The sequence below is a fragment of the Brachyhypopomus gauderio genome, chromosome 7 (assembly GCF_052324685.1).
Source record: "Brachyhypopomus gauderio isolate BG-103 chromosome 7, BGAUD_0.2, whole genome shotgun sequence".
In the NCBI taxonomy this organism is placed as follows: Eukaryota; Metazoa; Chordata; class Actinopteri; order Gymnotiformes; family Hypopomidae; genus Brachyhypopomus; species Brachyhypopomus gauderio.
In genome coordinates this window covers 22468022-22490215 of record NC_135217.1, presented here as the reverse complement: position 1 = coordinate 22490215, position 22194 = coordinate 22468022, and the positions used below count along the sequence as shown (strand labels likewise).

Genomic DNA, 22194 nt, shown 5'->3' with positions numbered 1-22194 from the left:
TTCCATCCACTCCCTCTGGCTTGGGTTACATGAAGGTCGGCAGGCTGTTTTGGCACAACTTTCAGGTTGGCTTGCAGTCCGTCTGGATTGAGGCCAAGTTGTGCTTCGTTTTTTCTGCCTGACGATGACAAATTTGAGATCCGAGACAGTGGTTTTAACCAGCAAAGATTAATCAGGCTGCACCTGAGCATTTCAGCATGTTCGTTGTGCAATTCTGAGTGTGTGTGTGTGTGTGAAAAAAATTGTGTGTGTGTGTGTGTGTGTGTGTATGTGTGAAAAAAATTGTGTGTGTGTGAAAAAGATTGTGTGAGTGTGTGTGGGAGAGAGAGAGAGAGAGAGAGAGAGAGAGAGAGAGAGAGAGAGAGAGAGAGAGAGAGAGAGAGAGAGAAGAGGTCCTTCTGTCAGATTACCTGCACTACTCTGGTTCTCTTTCAGTTTACATACCTACAGGAATTGTCTTGTGTATCACATGTCTGGTGAATGTCAGCCTAAGCATTATCCCTCCTCTCAATCTGGGAATTTGCCCACAGATCTGAAAAACAGGCTGTTAAGAAATTCAAACATCTGCACGCTAGTTTTGTGATAGAGCGCTCAGATCTGATTCAAGAAGGCAAAAGCAAAAGCAGGCTTACTACAGAAACAAACTGGATAGTATCTCATAATGGACAGTTGTTACATTGTTGTTTTGTTTTAGAAAAATATTACCCCTTCAGAAAATTAATGTCTTTTATTGTAATTTACAGTTTTAAATATAAAAGAAATATAAACATGAAATATTATTTATTGCTGCCTTTAGACGTTCTTCTTGCACCTTGCTATATTGCTTTTAATTATCAAAATTATTAATTAATTCGTTCACCTGTTACTGTATTTAACATTGGTGAAATGTGTCCTGGATTACTAGATATTAATACGCTCATGGACATTTATTTATCTGCATAGGAACTTTTTAATGTATATTTTAGAATTTTTAAAATGTTCGATTGTTTGAAAAACGGCCCAAATAGGCTTGTAGACATTACAGTGGGAAAGAGAGTAGTGCTATTTTCATGTCAGACAAATAGGGGGCAGCAACGCGAATCATTCCATGAAGAGATTTCAGTGTTTTACATCTGATGCACAGGTAGTGAGTGGCCTAGAAGGAATTCAAATGGACTGGAACTACAAAAAGCTTTGACTCATTCTTGTGCATTCGGGCATCGAACACTGTAATCTCTAATCTGGAATCACGGTCAAATGTTTATCCACGCTCTGGGAATCCCCCCTAGCTAACCCATGACCTCAACTCCTGGTGAGTCCTGCCGAGAAGAGCTTCGGAAATAAAGAGATCTCGGAAAACGTGTGCAGATCTGAAATATAGTATGCTTTTCAGAGTTATCATTGGTTATAGGGCTTACAGCGTATACATATATAGTCATTGGAACTGGAGTTATTTGGAACAAGATCACAGCATGCTATAATGGGCATCTTAAAGATTCAGCGAGAATCTTCTGTTACCCTACAATGGCTTCGTTATACCATTTGATTTATTTATTTTACCATACAAAACGTTTAACGGCCGACAAAGGTCCGAAGCTTGTGCTCGCCTTGCGTGTTAGTGTCGAGCAGCAGGCATGAGAGAGTTAAGGGGTGATGAAAGGATGCGCCGTGGCGGGCCGTCGTGAGCTCGCGCCTGCTGCTGATATGGGGATTATACGGCGGCGCTCAGCTCCCTTCACACGAGCCCTCGCTCGTGCCGGCGTCTCACAGGATGCGTCATCAGCGCCAGCGCGCGACGAGTCTTCTGATTCGCCAAGCACGCGCTCATATTCAAACACGCCAGCAGAGCCGTCTCTCGCTTACACACCGGCTTTCAGCACCTCGGCAAGAATTAACTGAAGATTAACGGGTTGCTTTTTCAAGTTATCTTGTATGTACATGTTCTCATGCTAAGAGGAAGAACGCTGACAACCAAAGTCATTTGTTTTCTTTAAAACGCCAAAAATCTTTGGTCCTTAGAGGGATTTTTTTGTGTAAGTATTTGCAGACCACTTATACAAACGAAAAAGTAGGCTATTTCAAATTAGAAAAGTAATTTTTTTAATGCAGAGGTTATTTACATTTTATATACACATACCTTATAAACAACAACTTTGAAAATGCACTCACTTTATTAGGTCCATCTGTGTTATAGGTGCACTTTGTAGGTGTTACACTCTTTACCCCATGCCATGACCACACACTTTGTCAAAGAGCCTTCAGCTTGTTTAACAGTGGACAGTTTTCTCACTTCGTAATGATCACTGATGAGCAGATATCAGTGATGAAGAACATGCTCACCATTCTCACCAGTGACAGTGACACATTACGCCAGTATGATAATGTCACAGAAGTGAATGTCTCCCTGCTGTAGGATATCAGCCCAAGGTTTGCTGCAGTTGATGCCACTGGGGTGAGAGTGGTTTGCCAACCCTCAGATCAAATGCTGTTTTTGGAAAAAGAGGATGGTGAATCTTTTTCCCCTGGCCTAACACATAAAATATTCTCACAGCAAAACAAAATCTTAACTCCAAGTTAACTTATACCTCACTGTGTTGCCTTTTAAAGTTATTATAGATGTTCCTCAGTGAAGAATGACATCAACGTGATCTTATGCTTTCGAGAGAAAAAAGAAAACGAAGGCTCAAAAAGCACTTTTACGACAGACAACTGCACGCATGCATGACGAGTCTTTACCTGTCAACTCACCTGTTGTCCTTTTATTCCTCTGTTCTTTCAGGGCGTGAGGACACATCCCAAAAAAGTACTCATATATTAAATGTAGCTGTGGGGGGGCGGCACACACATCAAACATGAATCCCGCACCCAGGATCAAGCAGGAGAGACAGGAGTACGGGTCGATGCTTAGCATACATCCATTAGCACTTCATATTAGCACACAGACAAAACACGGCTAATGTGCTTTGCTCTCTCCCTGAACCAGGAAGCTGCTGTTAGAATGACATGAAGACATGAAGAGGGGATGAGAACAAGTCGTGAGGTGTGTGTGTGTGTGTGCGTGTGTGTGTGTGTGTGTGTGTGTTTGCATATTGTGTGTGAGGGGGACTCATCAAGATGGTTGAACTTTAAAGGAACACACACACACACACACGAGAAACATGCACACAGGACACACCTGGAAACCTTCTCATCTTACTCAGGTAATGTCCTGGTAGGGTTCATATCCCATGAAGGTCATGCACGAATCATCACCTCACTAAATGGTTAGAAAAGTTGTTGTATTTACAGCTAATCCAGTTACAGTGATCTAACGGACACAAGGAGGCTTATGGAAGAAAGTGAATCTTACATAATTTTGCACCCTTATTACAGGAGAATATAGTCAAGGGCCATTGGCCCCAAGACGCAGATGATCACGTGTGGTTACTCCTGATGCGTCTGAGCTGTGAGCTGTCAAGAGTGTTAGGGGCACCAGTTCAAAGTCACATGTTACTATAATTAACAATTTTTTGTGTAATCAAGTTTCTGTTACAATTCTGATACATCTTTAAAATCAATTAAATTCAATTTTGTGTGCATTTAATTGTTAATAAAAATTACATACTTTGTATTTAAACTAGGGGTGGGACGCGATTAAAAAAATTAATCGAATTAATCGGAAGCTTTGTAATTAATTAATCGAAATTAATCGCATTTTAATCGCATTTCAGTATTTAACATGAGAAATATTAATTTAAGTTTGAATGATGAATGAATCAATTAACATAATCATAAACTTCAACATCTTGTTTATTTTTCCACCAGTCTACTACACAGACCAATATATGTGTAGTGTGCAGAAAACAGTTCAAAACATTGGAAATTCTGATCAAAAATGTTGTTTAATTTTGGGAGTTTTGCTCAGGATATTGGAAGAATTGAAGTAAATCAGAAGATGTTTTTTAATAGCATTTTAGCAATTTCTTTAATTTCCCAGGCTTCTGCCACAGGCATCTCCATAGTGCCTAGAAGTGGTCTTCTGCATGCTCAAAGCAAATGACTGGATCTTCATCATCTATAGATTCATCATCTATATGAGCTGTCACACCAAGATAATTCTTGTTGCTAACAGAGGTCCAGTGATCCCCAGTCAGAGCCACATTTGTGGCGCTCTTCACAATAACCTGTTTTACTTCCTATTCCTCATCATACAGCTGCTGGATTTTCTTCGACATTGTCTTTCTGGGGTGAGTTTCCCAAAACGTTCTTAGCGCCAAGTACTTCGTTACCTCATTCTTACGTACGAGGTTAAGAAGTACTTGGCGCTAAGAACGTTTTAGGAAACTCACCCCTGGACGGTAGTTCGTAACTTGCATCAGTTGACGCAATTCGCAGCGCTTCTTGTAAGTCTTTATCTTCGACCACAGGGAGCGGACAACACAAATAATGTGACGCGTCATGTATAAACGTGTGCGGAGTCGCGCGCTACGGCCACTCGCGAAAGTTTAATCCAGTCTTAATGGTCCAATGAAGGTAATTTAAAAACCAGGACATTCCTCACAGGATGTGAATTACGGACGTTTGGTCACCCTATCGTATTAGGAATACATTTAGCAGCTAAGTTATCATTACTGACCTGCGCATTAAGCTGGGCGTACACTGCGATTTTTGGCCCATTTTCAGCCGATTTTTCACTCGTTTCGGCTCAATCGCGTGTCGTGCATCGTATAGTTTACACAGGTATACGAGGAGCGATTCACAACTCCCGATCAGAAATCGCAGCGTCGCAAGAATATCAAACATGTGTGAAATTCAAATCGCTCCTCGTGAGAGTATCGCACTGTTGAAGCAGCTCCACGAGCCGACTCTCCCTGCGATTTAGTCGTACAGTTTGAGCTGGAGCTGAGTACACGATTTAAAATATCGCACAGTGTACGCCCAGCTTTAGCCGCAACATGTTTTGCTTTGAGGTGGTAACGAAGGGTGGAAGTGCTCCTGTGATAAGCGAACTCCTTCCTACATAAAGTGTAAATAACACTATTTTTGTTTGTAGCCTACTTCCATCTGGTCCATATAATCTGTATGTCTGGAACTCGTTCACTGAGAAACATTCCACGGTGCAAAAGTGTCTCGTCCGTTAAATGCGTTAAAATGCGTTAATTTTTTTAGTGCGTTAATTTTCCTGTAATTAATTAATCGAAATTAACGCGTTAAAGTCCCACCACTAATTTAAACAAATTACACCTATGGTAAATATATTTTAGGTGTTATTGAGTACTGTGATTGTATTTTTAGGAAATTATAAACTAATTCCATTACAGTTTGAGAAGCAGTTAGCAATTTGTAAAATATTACATGTTTTGAATAATTACTCCATCATGGTGCTGAATACATATCATGTTTTTTATGTAATATTTATTTTAATATGTAATGGTTTGATTTTGCCCCATGAACAGGAAGTCTATGAATAGCCTTGATGACATCAACTGTCAAGACGTTCATTATTGTAATTGAAAGGTGGTTATATCACACTTGTAGTGTGGAATAGTTTGTGACTTGCTGTTTTATCTTAAGACTCATGTGGGAAAAGGTAATACGTGCTTAGCCTAGCTGAAGATTAATTAAAGATTTATGATAAGACTTTTTGAGATTATCTCTTTGCTAAAGAATGCAGAGGGCGACAAAGATGTCATTCAGTTATACCATTTCACATTCACATAGCATGCTGCAAATTGATGAGTTCCTGCTTAAACCCTCATTATTTGCACAGATATGTATTTAATTTGCTTGCTTTTATTCCTTGAAGGCTTTTTTTGACCAAGCCCAAGTCCAACTAACCTTAACAGGTGAGTCACACCTGATAGTGCTGATATGAGTATGTGGCAACTACAAACACATCAGTGTAGAAAACACAGAACGCAACTATAAACACTTTAGCATGGCGTTTCAAGGGCTGAAGACTGGGTTCACTGGACTGGATCATATGTTCAGAGGGGATTATATGACCGTTCAAATAGTTGTAGCTAGAGTTGGAAGTGAAAAGAATTGGCTCCAGATTTTAAACATCCATGGTTCCTTATGTTACCAAGTAATGCTTTTGTACAACTTCGAGAAAGACTGAAAGGATAGCATGAAGACGCCACTGAGATCTCAGGCATGATGAAAAATGTGACTGTGTCAAGACGTGCAGGAAAAATGACATTTTCTGATCGGCCCGATTACTCTGAGGACAGACGAGGTGCCCCACCCTTCACGTACTCCAAGCTTGCGAGCGTTGCTGCAAAATATGACTCAGGAAACTGTTTATTGTATGAAGTCCCTCCTTTTTGATCATCGTTTTTTTAGATCAATGTTCAGAAATTCAGTCTGAATATAGAAGGGAGAATATGGAGTTTTAAGAAGGTAGCCATTTATGAAAAAAAAAATTTCTTGTTATGAATTTTTGTTCTATGAATTTTCTGTCAGTATTCACGTGACTGTTAACAAGCTGCAAACATTTTGCCTGTTCAACATGTCACGAGACATCGTCAGGCAGTATGTGAGAAGAAAGATGTAAATCACAGAATGAGTTCTGGTTTATCTATTCAGTTGACATCATTTACCTTGAACTACCTTGTTGTTTATTATTTTAAGACTCTTAACAGGAAATTATAGAATATGTGTTGAGCAACGAGCCCAATTTTTTTTTGCATTTCTACTCATCATGTGAGTGTGTGTGTGTGTGTGTGTGTGTGTGTGTGTGAGTAGTTGTGCATTTTTTCCAGTGCTTCTATTCAAGGTAGAGGAAGTGGTTATGGTTCAGTAAGAGCCCATTATGTGGGAGTGTGCAAAATCAACTCATTGAAAAGACGTGTAAGTCAGCTGTAGGTGTCTTAACTTGTTCATTATGTGTCAGTCTGAGGCAATCACTGGCCTGAAATGCACACCGCCAAAGGTGCAGACATGGAAGACGTGTGTGCCTCATGTTCCTGGTAATTATGGATCACACTGAAACAAAATGATAAACATCAGTGACCAGAAGGCCTGATACTTGCAGTGTTCAGGTACAATGGAGTAAACAGGACATACTTGATGGTACGATAAAGGACTTTCAGCTACCTGCCAGTCCTGAAGGACATATGCATTTTTCACACAGATACATACATACATTATGGTACAGAATTTCCAACTGTTGTGCTTTTATTGTCTTTGTAAGGCTTTAAAGATTTATACCCATAATTTCATTCAGTTCTAGAGTTTTTGAAACCTAAATAGCATGTAAAATTACAAAGTAATTGCATTAATATTAATATTGAAATCCACTGTAATAAATACAATTGACTCTGTAACACTTTACCAATGTTGCTTCAAAGTCCACTGAAGTGTATTGCTGAGTGTTTACAAATTAGGTTGTTAATACCCAGGCTACAAACGTTATACCCCTGTTCCATAATCTACTGAAAATCTACCATCAAGCCTGTTTTGAATGATAGTTTGTTCCTTCATAATTTACCCCAAAGTACTCAGTGCAAGCCACTGAGAAATGTATGTACTGTTCCATATGACTTACGACATATACCTACCTAGTATATCCTGCCTTAAAACACAGGACCTGATGTATTGTGGGAATTAAGTGGGCCTCTATGTAACTACACCAGCCCTCAGTTATTTAGAATCACACAAATTGTTATTTAAAGTTTACTTGAGTGATAAAGTCACATACAATGTCACAAACAAAACGCTGGTGTCAAATTACACACCCATATCTGAAGACTTCCCTGGTTTTGGTCCTAATGATCTAAAGAACAAATGTCATTGAGATCCTCCTACACAAGACTCTCAAGCAGGACTACATAGGGGAGAATCTGCACCTACACCCTATTTTGACGCTAAGGATTATTGCAATAGGCCATGCTTATGCAAACATACATGTACAAACCTACCATTATTTTCAGAATTATTTTGCAAGTTTAGCTTTCGCTTGCTGAATTGGTTAAGCAAGCGCTACCTGTTGCTACACAAGGCTCAGATGCTCAGAACCCATGCTCAGAATCTCCCCAGTCGCAATAATATGATAAATTGAGTAAATATTGAATAGATATTCAAGTATATGCAAACACTGTAGTCACCAATTATTCAGAAAACCAACATTAACCTGATTCCATAGAGCTATAATTTGGATCCCTATATTACCAATATATTAAACTGAAATATTAGTTCATTTACCTATACAGTATAGTATAGTTTTGCATTATCACAGGTGTGTTGTAATTTTGTAATAGTAGTTGTATTGATTTATTTACTAATCATTTGTTGTCTAGCCTGCTGTGTGCAATCTCTCTTTACAATATTTTAAATCTCCCTCCCCTGTCTTGAGTTAGTGGGTTAACTGCAATGTTTTTTGTTGTATAGCATGATGCCACAGCAAAAGAATATATGTACATTCTTGAATGTTCTCTCTTCTGAATGCATATAACAATAAACTTGTCTTGGCCTGAATTATATCTAATGGTGTGATGCTTTAGGTTATACCTTCAAAATATGCTCTGATGTGGAGATGGGGTGGAGTCTCACAAAATTTTTAAATTATTACTTTAATTTCATTTTATTTTATTATAAATTTGAAAATGTAAACCTAGAGTGCTCAAAATATACCCAAATCTAATCTCAATTCCAGTTGTTTTTGTTTTTTTTTCCTTTGCGAGGCTCACCTGAGAGCCATTAAGCTACCGTGTGCTGCTAGCTGTGAGATGAAGCTTGGGCCCCTTGTTCCTTTTGTGCACATGTGAGCTGTGACCCCCCCTGGTGCAGGAGTGTCAGACCAACCGTCCTGCAGCGGAGAGGCCCACCTTACATGTGTCTGCCATTCAGATGAACTGAGCTGGAACGCGGATGGGTTTCAGTGTGCAGGTGCTAATCCTCTTCATCCACAAGAGGAGGGTGGGATATGTGTGGAGATGTGTTTAGGAAGTGTGTGTGTGTGTGTGTGTGTGTGTGTGTGTGTGTGTGTGTGTGTGTGTGTGTATCTGTGGGAGTGTGATATTTAAATCCTGCTTATTATTATTCTTGATTGTGAGTGTAATCTTTCTTAGAAAGTAGCATGATTACGTGTGTTTTGACAGTGCTAGCACTGATTGTAGCAGAGCACTTAGATGACTTTAACCTAAATCAAACTGTCTTCCTCATGCTTTCACAGCTACTGAATGTGTGTGTGTGTGTGTGTGTGTGTGTGTGTGTGTGTGTGTGTGTGTGTGTGTGATTATTGCATAATATATACTTTTAAGAGACTCTCTGAAACATTATGTCTCATGTCTTGAGGGAATATATGCTCTTCCTTCCTTGAGGGTAAACAACCAATCAGCTCTCCCCAAATCCTCAGGTGCCATTGTAGAAGTCATGGTAGCTGTGCCCTACTGTAATATTTTCTTGATCATCTATGGGCAAAATGATTGGCAATGCTCAGCTAAAGGGACTTGGATCTTAATAAAAGGGCATGTATAAGGCCTACGTGCGTCATATGACTGACTGAATATTTCACTCATATCTGAAATTAGCATCAACATAAGCACTGACCATGTTAATGACCTGGGTAAAGAATATACATAGAAACACATAATTAAATGGGTTCTTTTTAAAGTCCTAAACATGGACGTAATTTTAATTTCAAAAGTGGGGGGGGGACATGGATTCGTCGCTATTTAAATATTTGGTTTTAACTGTAAAAACTGGGGGGGACCAAAACCGGCTTTTGAAAAAGTCCCCCCCCAAAATTACGTCCGTGGTCCTAAAGATTTTTGCTAACCTAAGTGTATAACTACAATTCAACCGGGTTAACTGAGTAAACTGTAGCTTTGACTAGAACTGTAAAATTGTAAAAGATTTCATTGGTAACAATTTTTGTCAAGCTCTACAAATGGATAAAATAATGTAGCCTATATTTATTTATTTTGTTCATTTGGTTGCTTGGTTGTTATAAAATAATGCCTGAAAATATTCAACAGTTAGCCTACCTGTTTATTCAATGTAGCAGACCTTCTGTTAGCTTTATGGTTAATTTTATGAATTACTCTGGAGCTATTCAGTCTGAATCCCAGCGCTGCCAGTATTGATAATAATGTTCAGAGTATGGAGAGTTAATACAAAATATCGCCCTGTCTTCACACACAATGGCGTCACGTTTATCGCTACTCTGTATCATGTTAACTTGATCTATCTTTACGATAGCCTACATAGCCTACGTGTCGTGGTTGTGGACTATACAGTAACCTGTAGATGGACACTCGCTTCCAACAGTTATGCGACTTCGCAGCTGCATTGCTGGCATTCCTACTACGGTTGAAGACAGAGTTCAGAACAACAGTTCCTATCTGGTGAGACAGTTTTCCTACACGAGTAGGTCAGAACCAGAAGGTCTAAGAAGGCTGACAGGAATGTCACGTGGTCGCTCGCTCTCACGGTCATGGGGATGATAAACGACACCACGGTGCATCTGAAGACTTCTCAAAAGGGTCTGTGCACCTGCCTGATCGGGGACGTTGTTAGCGAGGGACACTGTCAATCATATTAGCAGTCTAAACTTTTGCCCTCCGTCGTCTTTCCGCTTTTGGGAACTTGAATGAATGCAAAGGTTAACTTTGCGACTCCCAAAGTTGCATTTTCACTAAGTAATGCAGAAATAGTGAGACACCGATTTTTTTTTATCGCAAAATAGCACATCGTTAACATTTATGCACGAGTCACTACTTTGATCATTTTTAAAATGTTCATTTTTTGTTGCTATAAACCTCGAAAGAAGTCAAATAACAGAAGGAATTTAAACAAAAACTGCAGCACAACTGCACACTGCAGCACTTGAATTATAAATTAAACATCTAAGCATAAATTAAAGAATGAAAAAGAACAAATTAGATTAGATTAGATTAGACTGACAACCAAACTCATATATATTTTTTACTTATATATACTGTAGGCTTGAACTTGGAGCTCTGACCAGGTGTATGAAGGACATCGAGCTTCTTCTTCTTCTCCCACCCCTGTGCAGTCCTGTCATGTTTAAAGGATTTTTCATTTTCAGCTCTCTGGATGAGGGCTACAGGCTTTGTGCAGGAATTTGCTTTTTACACTATCCATCAAGCTTCCTAATCCCATCTGACAAAACCCTCCCCTCCCCTCCCCCCTTCATGGTAACATTCAAGACATCTCATCTGAAAAGACCACATTATGATCTGGCTGACAATCTCTAAGGTGCTCCACGGCACCTCGGGACATAATCAGGTGTTTTGGGGGTTTTCATTGAAGGACTGCGTGCTGCTTTCAAATCCAGGCCAGATTTTCTTTTACATGTCTGACCAGTTATTACCATGCAGATCCTTTAGTTGCTAATGACCTTAGAAACCTCTCAGATTCTTGGTTCTTCCTCTGGTGAGCCTCCTGGTTGCTTGGTCATCATGTCTGGAAGTGAGGTGAACATCTAACATGTATCATTTGTTAGCAATGCTTCTCAATGAGACACGCAAAACATCTCTTATTTTTCATTTCCTGTACTGTGATTTTCCACAATTGTAGTTATTTTGAAATGATATTCCAGATTCTTTGCACTGAAATGCATTTAAAAGCAGCAAAATCTGAAGAAAATGTTAATTTTATTGTAAAGTAGTTTAAGTCAGGAACTGGTGGGTGTGACATTACTACAGAAGAACTCAGGAGTCACGTTACTTTTAAGGAAGCAATACAATACAAACTAACGTTATTATAATTAGATTTAAGGTATATGCATTTTGAAAGATTGATGAAGGCCTACTCATTTTTATAAAGATTATATTCATTTTGTAAACTTATTAATTAACTAATTATATAGAACTCTATGTATAGAATATAGAACTCAACCCATAGTTTGCATATTTAACAAATCACTTTAAAATACAAAGTTTTAAGTGCTTTTAACATCTAAAAAAGTCTTTCAGTTGGACCTAAACTAAATCTCTTTATTGTGCACTTCTCAGGTTCATCAGAGCGTGTAGGCTGGGTGGGGCTAAGGTAGAGTGATGGGGGTATGAAAGCACGGGTCATTGTAAAGGCAAGACGGAGATCCTGCGAAAGAATAAAACGGCAGACCTGGTGCTCTCAGCACATCACAGCATCTGAGTACTAAACTCTTCTTCTCCTGCTTGAGTCAGAGGACCAGGCTGGTCTTGGTCTCCGTTAATGGCAGTGATGAAGAAATCCTGGGGACACTAAGAGCCTCATCAGTGTGTCTGATGGAGCACACACCACCTGTGCACCACTCTCTCTTAATACAGCACAGAGAGGGAGAGAGAGGGAGAGGGGGAGAGAGAGAATAGATTAAAGATACAATAAGCATCAAGTCATATGACCTAGAATGCATTTAGCACAGCCAGTCTGACCATGGCCAAAATGATCTGATTTGGTTTTATTTTATGTTGATGCGCTTAAAGCTTAAAATGTAATTAATCTCAATTACCTTCATTGCCAAAATAAGTAGCAAATGTTAAAAAAATCCTTCAACAGTGTAACAGTAGTCCTCCATTAGTCCAATCTCAGTGTGAATCAAGAGACAAAGGGCCCTTATTCAAAAGGCAAATCAGAAAGATAAAACAGTAGACCTCGATGTGTTCTGCACAGCAGACAGCAGAGACACAGGCCCTGCAGGAAGGGATTCAAAGGTGAGGTGTAGGACAACACAGACGTCATGTCTGTAATGCTTTATAAGCTGTTAAGGCTTCAGAGACTGAAACTGCGATATGTATATTTTAGAGTGGGGCATCTTTACATTCTGCAGACAGTTATAATGCCAGAGATAGAGAGTCAGCAAATAAATGCATAATAAAAAGTTCAGCTCGACCATGACCAAGCAGTGTGTTTCCTAAAATAGCAAGAAAAGATGTGTGGATGAATATAAGCAGTAACAGCTCAGAGATTCTGTCATTCATTTCGGAGGTGTGACTAGACGTTGAGTTGCATTAAGTAAAAATTCTGTGGAAAAAAAGTGATATAAACAAATTGTGTCTCTGTTCCCTCTACTGTGTGCAATTCTCAGTATCACTACCAGTAATGTGTGTGGAAAAATCAATCGCTGAATGCAGTCCTATTGCAAATGTTTATCATTTATTATTCCAAAAAATTATCATATTGGACGTGTTCTGCACCTTGAATGTTGGCAGTGGGGTTTTTAAAGCACGTTTCATATATTTCTGTAGGACTTGGAGCCACATCTTGCAAACCCAGTTCAGAAACAGGCAGGGACCCATTTCCAGGCCGGGCCACCTGAGTGCCGACGACCAGCATGCCAGTGTGCAGCCGGGGATGAGGTGGCACTCAAGATGGTGCCTTTGAAGATCTCCATGGCTGCAGACAATATCAGCTACCTGCCTTTGAGCCACAACTATCTTTCCCCTGCTGTTTGTAAACAAAGAGCCCTTGAAATATGAAGCTGGTCATGAGGGCAACAGGGGGAATATAGGGGTGTCCGAGATACCAACCAACATTAATCATACACACACGCACACAGTGTTGCATAATAAGACACAAAGTACCATATTATGGTTTGGCCAGGAACAGTGGAAGGGCGAATATCATATTTACTCACTCTGGTACTGTAATGTTGTGGATGCTATTACTCGCTTTTGTGCCGTGTTTTCAATAATGTCTGTCTGTTTTTGAAATCTGAAGATTCCTCTCTCTGTTGAGTGTGTTATGTGGTTTTAAATCAATTTTTCACTGACGGATGCCAAGCATCGATCACATGTCCAAAGTGACAGATTTCAAAATTTGCTCACAAAGCACACACACATTTCTGATTTTGCAAATCACTATTTGTTTATTCAAGTTAGTACATTTAAAGGAATCTCCCTACAAAGTGTGTTTGTCTTGAGAACGTGGAAGAGCAAATAGTTATGCACATGTGTGTGTGTGTGTGTGTGTGTGTGTGTATGTGTACTAAGGCTCCATGATGCCATGGCACCTTGTCTTTAGTTGTCGGTGCAAAGGTTGTGTGAAGAGATACTGTCAGCAACAGGTATTACTGGCCCCCACTCACTCTATCTGTCTCTCTCTCTTTCACTCTCTCTCATTCTGTCTCTCTCTTTTTCGCTCACTCTCTCTCTCTCTCAATCTCTCTCCCTCTCTCTGCTCGCATACATTTATTAACCTTTCTCCAGCCTCTGTATCTTTTTGCCTTTCGTTATACTGCTATTTCCTATTTGTACACACACATACCACCCCGTCCTCCTCCCACACACACACACCACTACAGAGGAGGTCTGGGCTCTAAAGCTCTTCAGAAGATGGAGATTTAAATCAGTCCATAGACAAACCAGCCAGTTAATTGCCTATGATTATCCTTAATGCCTACTGACAGGAGAACATCCCCTGCCTGGTTGTTCATGCCAGTAAAGCGTGTCACTCTTTTTCTCCAGGGTCTTAAAAGCGCTCAGTCACAAAGCCCTTCATTATATGCCTGTAGACGGAGGTTTTTTTTTACTTCCCACTGACACATGCTGAATAAACAGACAGAGCCCTGAAAAGTGCTGGTTTATGCTTCTCAGTAAAGAGGATTCAAGGCTTTAAGAGTTTTTTAAACACTTCCTTCACTTGAGAAGTTTGGAAATGTCACACTAGACTATATATAGATCTTGTTTATTAATTACATTTAATACATGTTTATGTCATGTATATCCAGACAACCATTATTAAATGTATTTTTAATCTTTAATAACAGATGAAAGAGGGAATACTGTGTATCCAATCTGAATGACTTACTGTCACACTTCATTTGCAATCAGTTAAGTTATAAAATTTGACTTTTTTCTTTTTTTTACATCAAAACAGATTTGTGATTCCAACATACATTGAGCCACTCTTAATTTGCAAAGACATAAAATGGAATTTCTTTTTAACAGACACATATCATCTTTCTTTAAAATACAACTAGCTAATTAAAAAATATTCTGAAATGTTTTGGAATTTAACTAACTTTGGATCAGGTATCTGCACATACAGTTGTTTAACTAAACATTTCAAACAGGTCTAATGCTCAAATACTGCTTATAAATAGCTACACATATTTACACACTGAAGAAAAGTACAAAACGAAATCACTTTCTCCATTGGATTGAGTTGGATCAGTTCTGTATCAGTTGCAGGTGATCCCACCAGCATGAGATATGTCCATTGTGTGTGTCTTTCTCACCTTTTGATCTTCTTCCTCCATTGAAGTGGAGCACCGTGTCAGTATTCCGCACCCTCGTACCTGTATGGATGTGTCACCCTCTCGGGGTAGCTGTTGGAGCTGTAGCTGCTATAACGGTAGCCCTCGAAGTTCTCCGCCCGTTCAATTTTAGCGGGGAGTGTGTCCTGGTAGGAGAGGGCTGTTTTGATCACCCCTGAATCCTCTGGGATCTTCAGCTCTGAGTAGGAGGTGGGAGAGGACTCCTCTAAGAGCGAGTTACAGTTAGACAGGCCCTTTACGTCGTAGAGGTTCTCACCATATTTAACCATGGAGGGCTTGGGGCAAGGTTGGTAGGACACCTTCGTGGTGGTGGTGATAATGGTCTGGAGACCTGTGGGTGTAGTAGGTGCTGGTCCTGTATACCTGCATGGGTATTCACTGTTATAGTAGTGGTTGGCATTGGCAGGGAGCTGTGGGTATTCCGCCCGGTCCCCATACGGCCCTTTGCCCAGAATCTGCTTCCAGCTGTGGTGCTTGGCAGTGGCATCGTGGTTAGGTAGCACACTAGTAGAGTGTGGAGTGGCACTCAGACTGGGTCCGCCCTTATTCACATCGGCCTCGCTCTGTGGGCTGACCGGGTCCTTGTATAGCACCGGGGGGTAGGAACCAGAGCCCAGGTAACCCGGCACCGCAAAGTCGTATCCACATGGTGGACGAGGCATGTACAAGCGGTGGTTGGCAGGCTTCTGCAGGGCGCTCGAGGTGTCGGCCATGCCGGCAGCACCATGGGTGTCGTAGGGGAACTTGTAGGACTCGGGGTTCTGGAAGGCAGGGTAGTGCTGCGTCTGGATGGGGAAGTTGGACTCGGCGATAATGCTGAAACGGTCTGGGTTGTCCATGGTAAGCTGGTGGATGTTGGGGAAAGGCATGTCGTGGTAGCGTCCCGGCTGTGGAGAACGAGAACTATGTCACAAAAGCTCTTCCTACGTCTTCTACCATTTCATGTTTAACGATAAATAAATAGATTCAAGCAAGAACCACTATAATTAGAAATATACGGTATAGTGTAATTAAAAAAAATAACAGGCAAAATATTTTTTTTGTATAAACCTTAAGTGAATAAACTCAAGATTAAAATATATCTATATAATTATTATTGTTGTTTTTATTGTTGATGTTAGTAGTAGTGTCAATCTATGTTGTCATTCATTAAAAAGGTTAACTGCCTATACGACATAAAACGTCCAGGATATAAAAAATATTAGACCATATTGCCTTTATAAGTAGTTGAGAAATGGTTGATGTAGAAATAGTTGGAAAGCTACTAAGTGTAATTCCTTTAATTGTTTAAATAAACGAATCTCATGAACTTTAACCATGAACATGAAATGCTGAATGCTGATCCTGTTGGAATTTTTCCCCACGCAAGGAAAATAAATCGGTCATAGCTCAGTCAGCATCTAAAACGTTTGTTTACTATAAATATTTGGGAAATGAAGATGTTGATGGTGGCTCGCTAGTTGACGTGACAGTGCAGAAATAGACACGATGTTCTAGTTTCATTCAGTTTGATCTGACTTTTCCAAATTCATGTAGGCCAGATTTAAAATTATGGGCAGTCACGCGTGTTTTTAAAGGCGACTAGTGACAGTTTTAGACAATTTAGAACACGTCAGCTTAGAGAGTTATTAGTAGAGAGCAGCTCATTTGCTGAATAAAAAGCAGTATTCATAGATATTGGGCGAGATGACGGTTTATGTTTTGCTGAGCATATATATTTATAGTTAACTTTTGCAATAGTTCGCTTAGTCTATAATAAATACACTTATCTGATCATTACAAACGGTTAATCGTGCTAATGTTTTAATTCTGTTTGTTTGTTTGTTTGTTTACCTCTGGCTCTATGAGTCTTCTTTTCTGAGCAAAATGAGGTGAAGACATTCTTCTCTTTACCGCGCTCCTCCTCGCCTCTGTCTCTGATTTGCTTTCGGGCCTGGGATGATCGTGGACTCCTTTAGCCTAAAAAAAAACAACGATTTAGCAGGCTGGGTTATACAAGTGATACGCAATTACTCAAGTATTATCCTAAAATTAAGTGTTGTAATTTAATTTGTTACTTTTAGAAACAATTTTGATATCAATTCCTAAAAAAATATATCAAAAACTAAAAAATACAAGCAACACTATTGCTTAATTAACATGCAAAAAAATTGTGTATTATAGTCTAATTTGAAATACTGCCATCATACTAGTTTATCCTTCATTGATTTTTTAAACAATTTTTTCATATAGCAATTTATATATTTTCAATTTCTATTAAGCTTATGTAAAAATAGGTTTAACCTTTAAAGAGCACCCTACAATATGTCTAGGATCTTTCGAGAAGGCAAACTGCATACACAGAATAAAAATATTATGGGGCAAAATATTAGGGTGTGTAATGCAATTGCTCATCTACGTTAGGCCATGTGTAAAAACACAGGACAGCAGTTTAACTGTACCATCAGCAAAAGATAAGCACACACCTGGAAAAATATGGCCTTGCCGTCCACCCTCCAGAAATTAGTGACTGGATACCCGCTATGCCCTCGACACGGAACCAGTTCGAGAGCTGAACTGCAGTTTGGACAGAGCTTTTCTGGAAGTGACACACAAATACAACAATCGATAAATCATCATTGAAAACGGTCATCGTAAAACCCAGCTCAAAGTCTTAATCTGTTTTCCACTCGGTTCGTGCTAACATTGAATAATTATTGTTGCCATTGATAAAATATAAATATATATAGGCTATGGTTTGACCTAAGGCCTTGGGATATATGCTATGACAGGAACATTTTTGTGTTTGCAACGTAAACGACCTTGCTTCAACGCGAACTGCATATAAATATGCAGTTTAGTGCATCAATGCATCAAAGAGCAGGCCAGATAAGGGCCAACTACCTTGGTTGACACTGAAACCCAAGTTCATGTACAAGAAAGGCCGTCGGAGAAGGTCATGATCTCTGCAGGGACGTCTAACGAACCAAAGCGAACGGGTCTAAAAGCTCAAACGTTGCGCGGACTTTGTAAAGCATTCTTACCATTTCAACAAGGTGTGTTAGCTACATCGCAGGATCTAAATCAACCTTAAAGAGGAAGCGTGTCCTATATAATTGCATTTGCAACGTAAACATAACTTTTGGTTGAAACGCTGAGAAGCTACTGAGTATGGCTATAGGCCACCAATAGGCTTTGTTTACTAGGGTATAAATAAACATTTATTTCATTTTTGTGCCAACTTTAGGACCTGCTTAGATATCTCATTATAGGATCAACTCTTGGGAGCTTATTTTTTCCACAGACCAGATAAATAGCCCAATTCATCGCAATTAAAATATGTCAAACGTACTTTGCTGCTTTTGACGTGCTTTATCACAGATGGCTGGCCGCAGTTGAAGTTTGCTTCCATCGGCGAGCGTGCAATTCCTGGAGCAGACTACAACTCCCAGACAAGACTTCTTGAGGATCTGACAGTTGTGGTTGTTCGTGTTCCTCATAGCCCAGCCGCTCAGATGGCGCTGCGCGTTCTTGTCCTCGGCACTGTAGATATATCGCACATATCCATCCGTCCACTCCTGGAAGGAGTCGTATTGCTTCGTATCCTGTAAAGAGACAATTCAACACGAATTGGATTGTGTTCCAAGAGCGGTAAATAGGTATATAGCATTACTGAGGGATGAATATTGGCGTCAAAGGCTAATCATAATATTTAATTTGTTCGTCGGAAATACATAATATTATCAATGTTAACGAGATATATGATAGGTGGCTGACGCATGAGGAAATTGCGCACCGTACTGTAATCAACATGAATACACAAAGAATATTTTCAACAAAAATACAATTTCATCTAGAGAAAAAAATATGCAACTGTAATTAGAATAATGTACATAACCATCGCGTTAATTTTCAAAACGAATAGGCCTACTGTATAGGAAATAGCTGATGAGTAAATGTGGGTGAATAAATGTTTACCTGTGGAAGTTTAGGGTCGTTGATATCCCAAGTCAGCTTCATTCCGAACGAACATACACAATCTGAGTTGTCAAACTGATCTGAGGATTTTGACATTGCTCCCCAAAACTCTTCGAGCGTCTTTCTCAACTAGATCACTGAGACCTTTCAACTCCGAACCATATCGACCCGTCACAACGCTTAGCAAAGGTTATATGTGTTTGGAATAAAAACTGTTTCTGTTAAATTCTTTGAAAGCTTGTTAAAATGTGGTAATTCAATATTGTCGATTACATCCAGACGGACCCGATCAATGTGGCCCCCCTTTTCCCTCAGTGCATCGCATAAATCCACGAAGCGCCGCTTCCGTACAGGTGCGCACAGGCAAACTGTGGGGAATGATCGCAGGTAAAGAGCGGTGTGGTGTTCTATGTAAAGAGGGAGGGAGGATGTGCTTGTAGTGTTCTTATTATAAAGTAACATATCGCGAGAGTAGAGTAGTGACGAACGCAAGGTCACTAACGAGATTAGAAGGATTGAGAAGTAGCCGCGACGAATATGTATGTGTGCCGTGTTGAATGTGTTGATTAAAAAAACCACGATAAAACGGACACTACTCTGGTGCGTGTGATCCCTAAAACACCACAACTGGCGACGAGGATGATCCCGACAGCATAGGAGGACGGAAGAAAATTGCTCTCTCAGCTGTTAACGGACCCGGGGGGGGACGAAAAAAAAAAGTCTACAAACGTCGGTGCTACGATTCCGGATTTTCACTGAGAATTCGACAACATTCTTTCAGGGAAGTGAAATGAGTTTTCTGTGTAATGCCAAAACGTTTAATGATAGGAATTGAGCGTGCATATTCCAGAATTGCTGATCACGTAACTTGTTAGAAGACTCGTTTAAAATCGAAAGTAAAAAAAAAAAGAAAATGGCTAATGCTGTCCCGCTCGGTGGGCTCGCACCACCGAAACCATTGGACACTGTTGGAGAGCCTGAAACTTTACATCAGCGATGGGAAATGTGGAAGAGTGAACTTGAAATATACATTGTAGCGTCAGGAGTCGTAAATGCTGCACAAAAGCGAGCTGTGTTATTGCTAACAGGGGGAGAGGGACTGCGTGAGATATGGAAAAATTTCACTGACGAGCAGAAAGCCCACCAACCCGCTACTGATGAGCAACCTGAACGAGATGTATATCAAGTAGCCATTCGACTCCTTGACAACACCTTTGCATTAAGGGAGAACATACCAAAAGCCCGTACAAAATTCTGGGAAACAGAGCCCAATGCTGGTGAGACAATAAATAATTTTATCATTCGCCTCAAAGTACTAGTGAAAACATGCAACTTCGATGCTGAAGCTGATAACCATGTAAGAGATAAAGTACTACTGCACATTAAAAATTCTGAGTTAAAAGGCAAATTATACAGAGAAGATAATCTTACACTGGATCGCCTTATCCAAGTAATTGGCTCATATCACTATAAGGAGGCGCTAATCCTCAGATCTCCAGCAAATACAAACCATGTCTCTGGTAGAGCAAGGTTCAAAACAAAGCCCAAGGCACCACCACAGTCAGGGTGTTACAAGTGTGGTGCACAAGGACACATAGGTCGCGAATGCATCCGATCCAAGAACCACAAGTGCAGCCACTGTGGGAAAAAGGGTCACTTTGATGATCTCTGCTTTCACAAAGATAAATATAAGTCAAACCAAGATGACACACTGAGTCCACGGGGACGTAGCAGAGCTTCAGGTCGCAGCAGGGATGATCCAAAGCAAAGCAAAGGTCGAAACAAAAAAAACCAACATAGGGTAGAAGAGGGAGAAAACGACTCACAGAGTGGTTCCGAGGAGCTCTACCTATTCAGAATATCTAAAGCAGAGGACACCCTAGATCTGTGCCTGAACGGTTTCACCTTACCCATGGTGATAGACTCTGGTGCTCACCACAACACGCTGTCCGAGCATGATTTTAAAAGATTACAGAAGGCCAGGACTGAAGTCAGTCTGCAACCTGCCTCCACAAAACTGTATTCTTATGCCAGCAAGCAAGCCCTCAGGCTCTTAGGCAAATGCACACTTGAAGTTGAAGTCCCAAACACAACACGGTGTGCTACTGCTTCATTCTTCGTGGTGCCACGAGCACAGGCGTCACTCCTGAGTAGCAGAACCAGCAAAGAGCTAGGATTGTTGAGAGTTGGCATCAATGCGAACATCCTGAGCTGCTCTGGAGCCGACGTATGGTCAAGTCTACGCAACAAGTACCCACAAGTCTTCACTGGGCTGGGGAAACTCAAGAACTACCAGCTCAGACTAAAAATTGATCCAGATGTCACTCCAGTCATTCAGCCCGTGCGGAGGATTCCCTTTAACCGGAGGCAGCGCGTCATAGAAAAGTTACAAGAGCTAGTTGACCTAGACGTCATTGAGCGAGTGTCAGAACCAGCACATTGGGTGAATCCGCTAGTCACTGTGGAAAAAAGGCCAGAAAATGACCACAAACACGGAGATGTGAGAATCTGCATTGACATGCGAAGAGCCAATGTGGCCATCGTCCGTGAGCGTCATCCTGTGCCTACCATTGACGAGACAATCCAGGAAATGGCCGGAGGGAAATACTTTTCCAAAATTGATCTCAACATGGCGTATCACCAAGTAGAGCTCCACCCCGACTCCAGAGAAATCACAACATTCGCTGCACCAGGAGGACTCTACAGGTATAAAAGGCTCTTATTCGGAGTGAACATGGCCTCAGAAAAATTCCAACAGATAATCAGCCAAGTTATCAAGGACTGCCCAGGTGCGTACAACATGTCCGACGACATAGTCCTAGTTGGCAGCACAGAAGCTGAACATGACGCAAGGCTGGCTACCGTGGTGCAACGGCTAGCTGAAAGAGGACTGACAGTCAATGAAAAGAAATGCCAGATCAAACTGACATCCATCAAGTACATGGGTCATGTCCTATCACAAGAAGGTCTTAAAGTGTCAGATGAAAAGGTCAAAGCCATCACACATGCTCCCCCACCAACAGACGCGTCACAAATGCGTAGCTTCCTCGGAT

At 40.5% G+C, this 22194-nt stretch overlaps 1 protein-coding gene and 1 long non-coding RNA gene across 4 annotated transcripts; one reads left to right on the top strand and one right to left on the bottom strand.

Moving 5' to 3' along the window:
• Nucleotides 1–1172: 1172 nt before the first annotated feature.
• Nucleotides 1173–5677, top strand: LOC143519316 (uncharacterized). 3 transcript variants are annotated; one of them, XR_013132406.1, is made up of 4 exons: nt 1833–2012; nt 2759–2869; nt 2963–3179; nt 3352–5677. It is a non-coding gene; the product is annotated as an uncharacterized LOC143519316 (long non-coding RNA). The 3 variants fall into 3 exon arrangements; XR_013132405.1 differs by lacking the exon at nt 1833–2012 and adding an exon at nt 1173–1291 and having other exon boundaries at nt 2963–5677; XR_013132404.1 differs by having other exon boundaries at nt 2963–5677.
• An 8965-nt stretch (nt 5678–14642) lies between these two features.
• On the bottom strand, nt 14643–19540 carry gcm2 (glial cells missing transcription factor 2). The gene is made up of 5 exons (XM_077012625.1): nt 19142–19540; nt 18516–18768; nt 17650–17762; nt 17018–17143; nt 14643–16071 (listed from the first exon to the last, which is right to left on the bottom strand). The coding sequence occupies exons 1-5, from the start codon at nt 19235–19237 to the stop codon at nt 15184–15186; spliced, it is 1476 nt and encodes a 491-aa protein (XP_076868740.1). The 5' UTR covers nt 19238–19540; the 3' UTR covers nt 14643–15183.
• Nucleotides 19541–22194: the final 2654 nt, after the last annotated feature.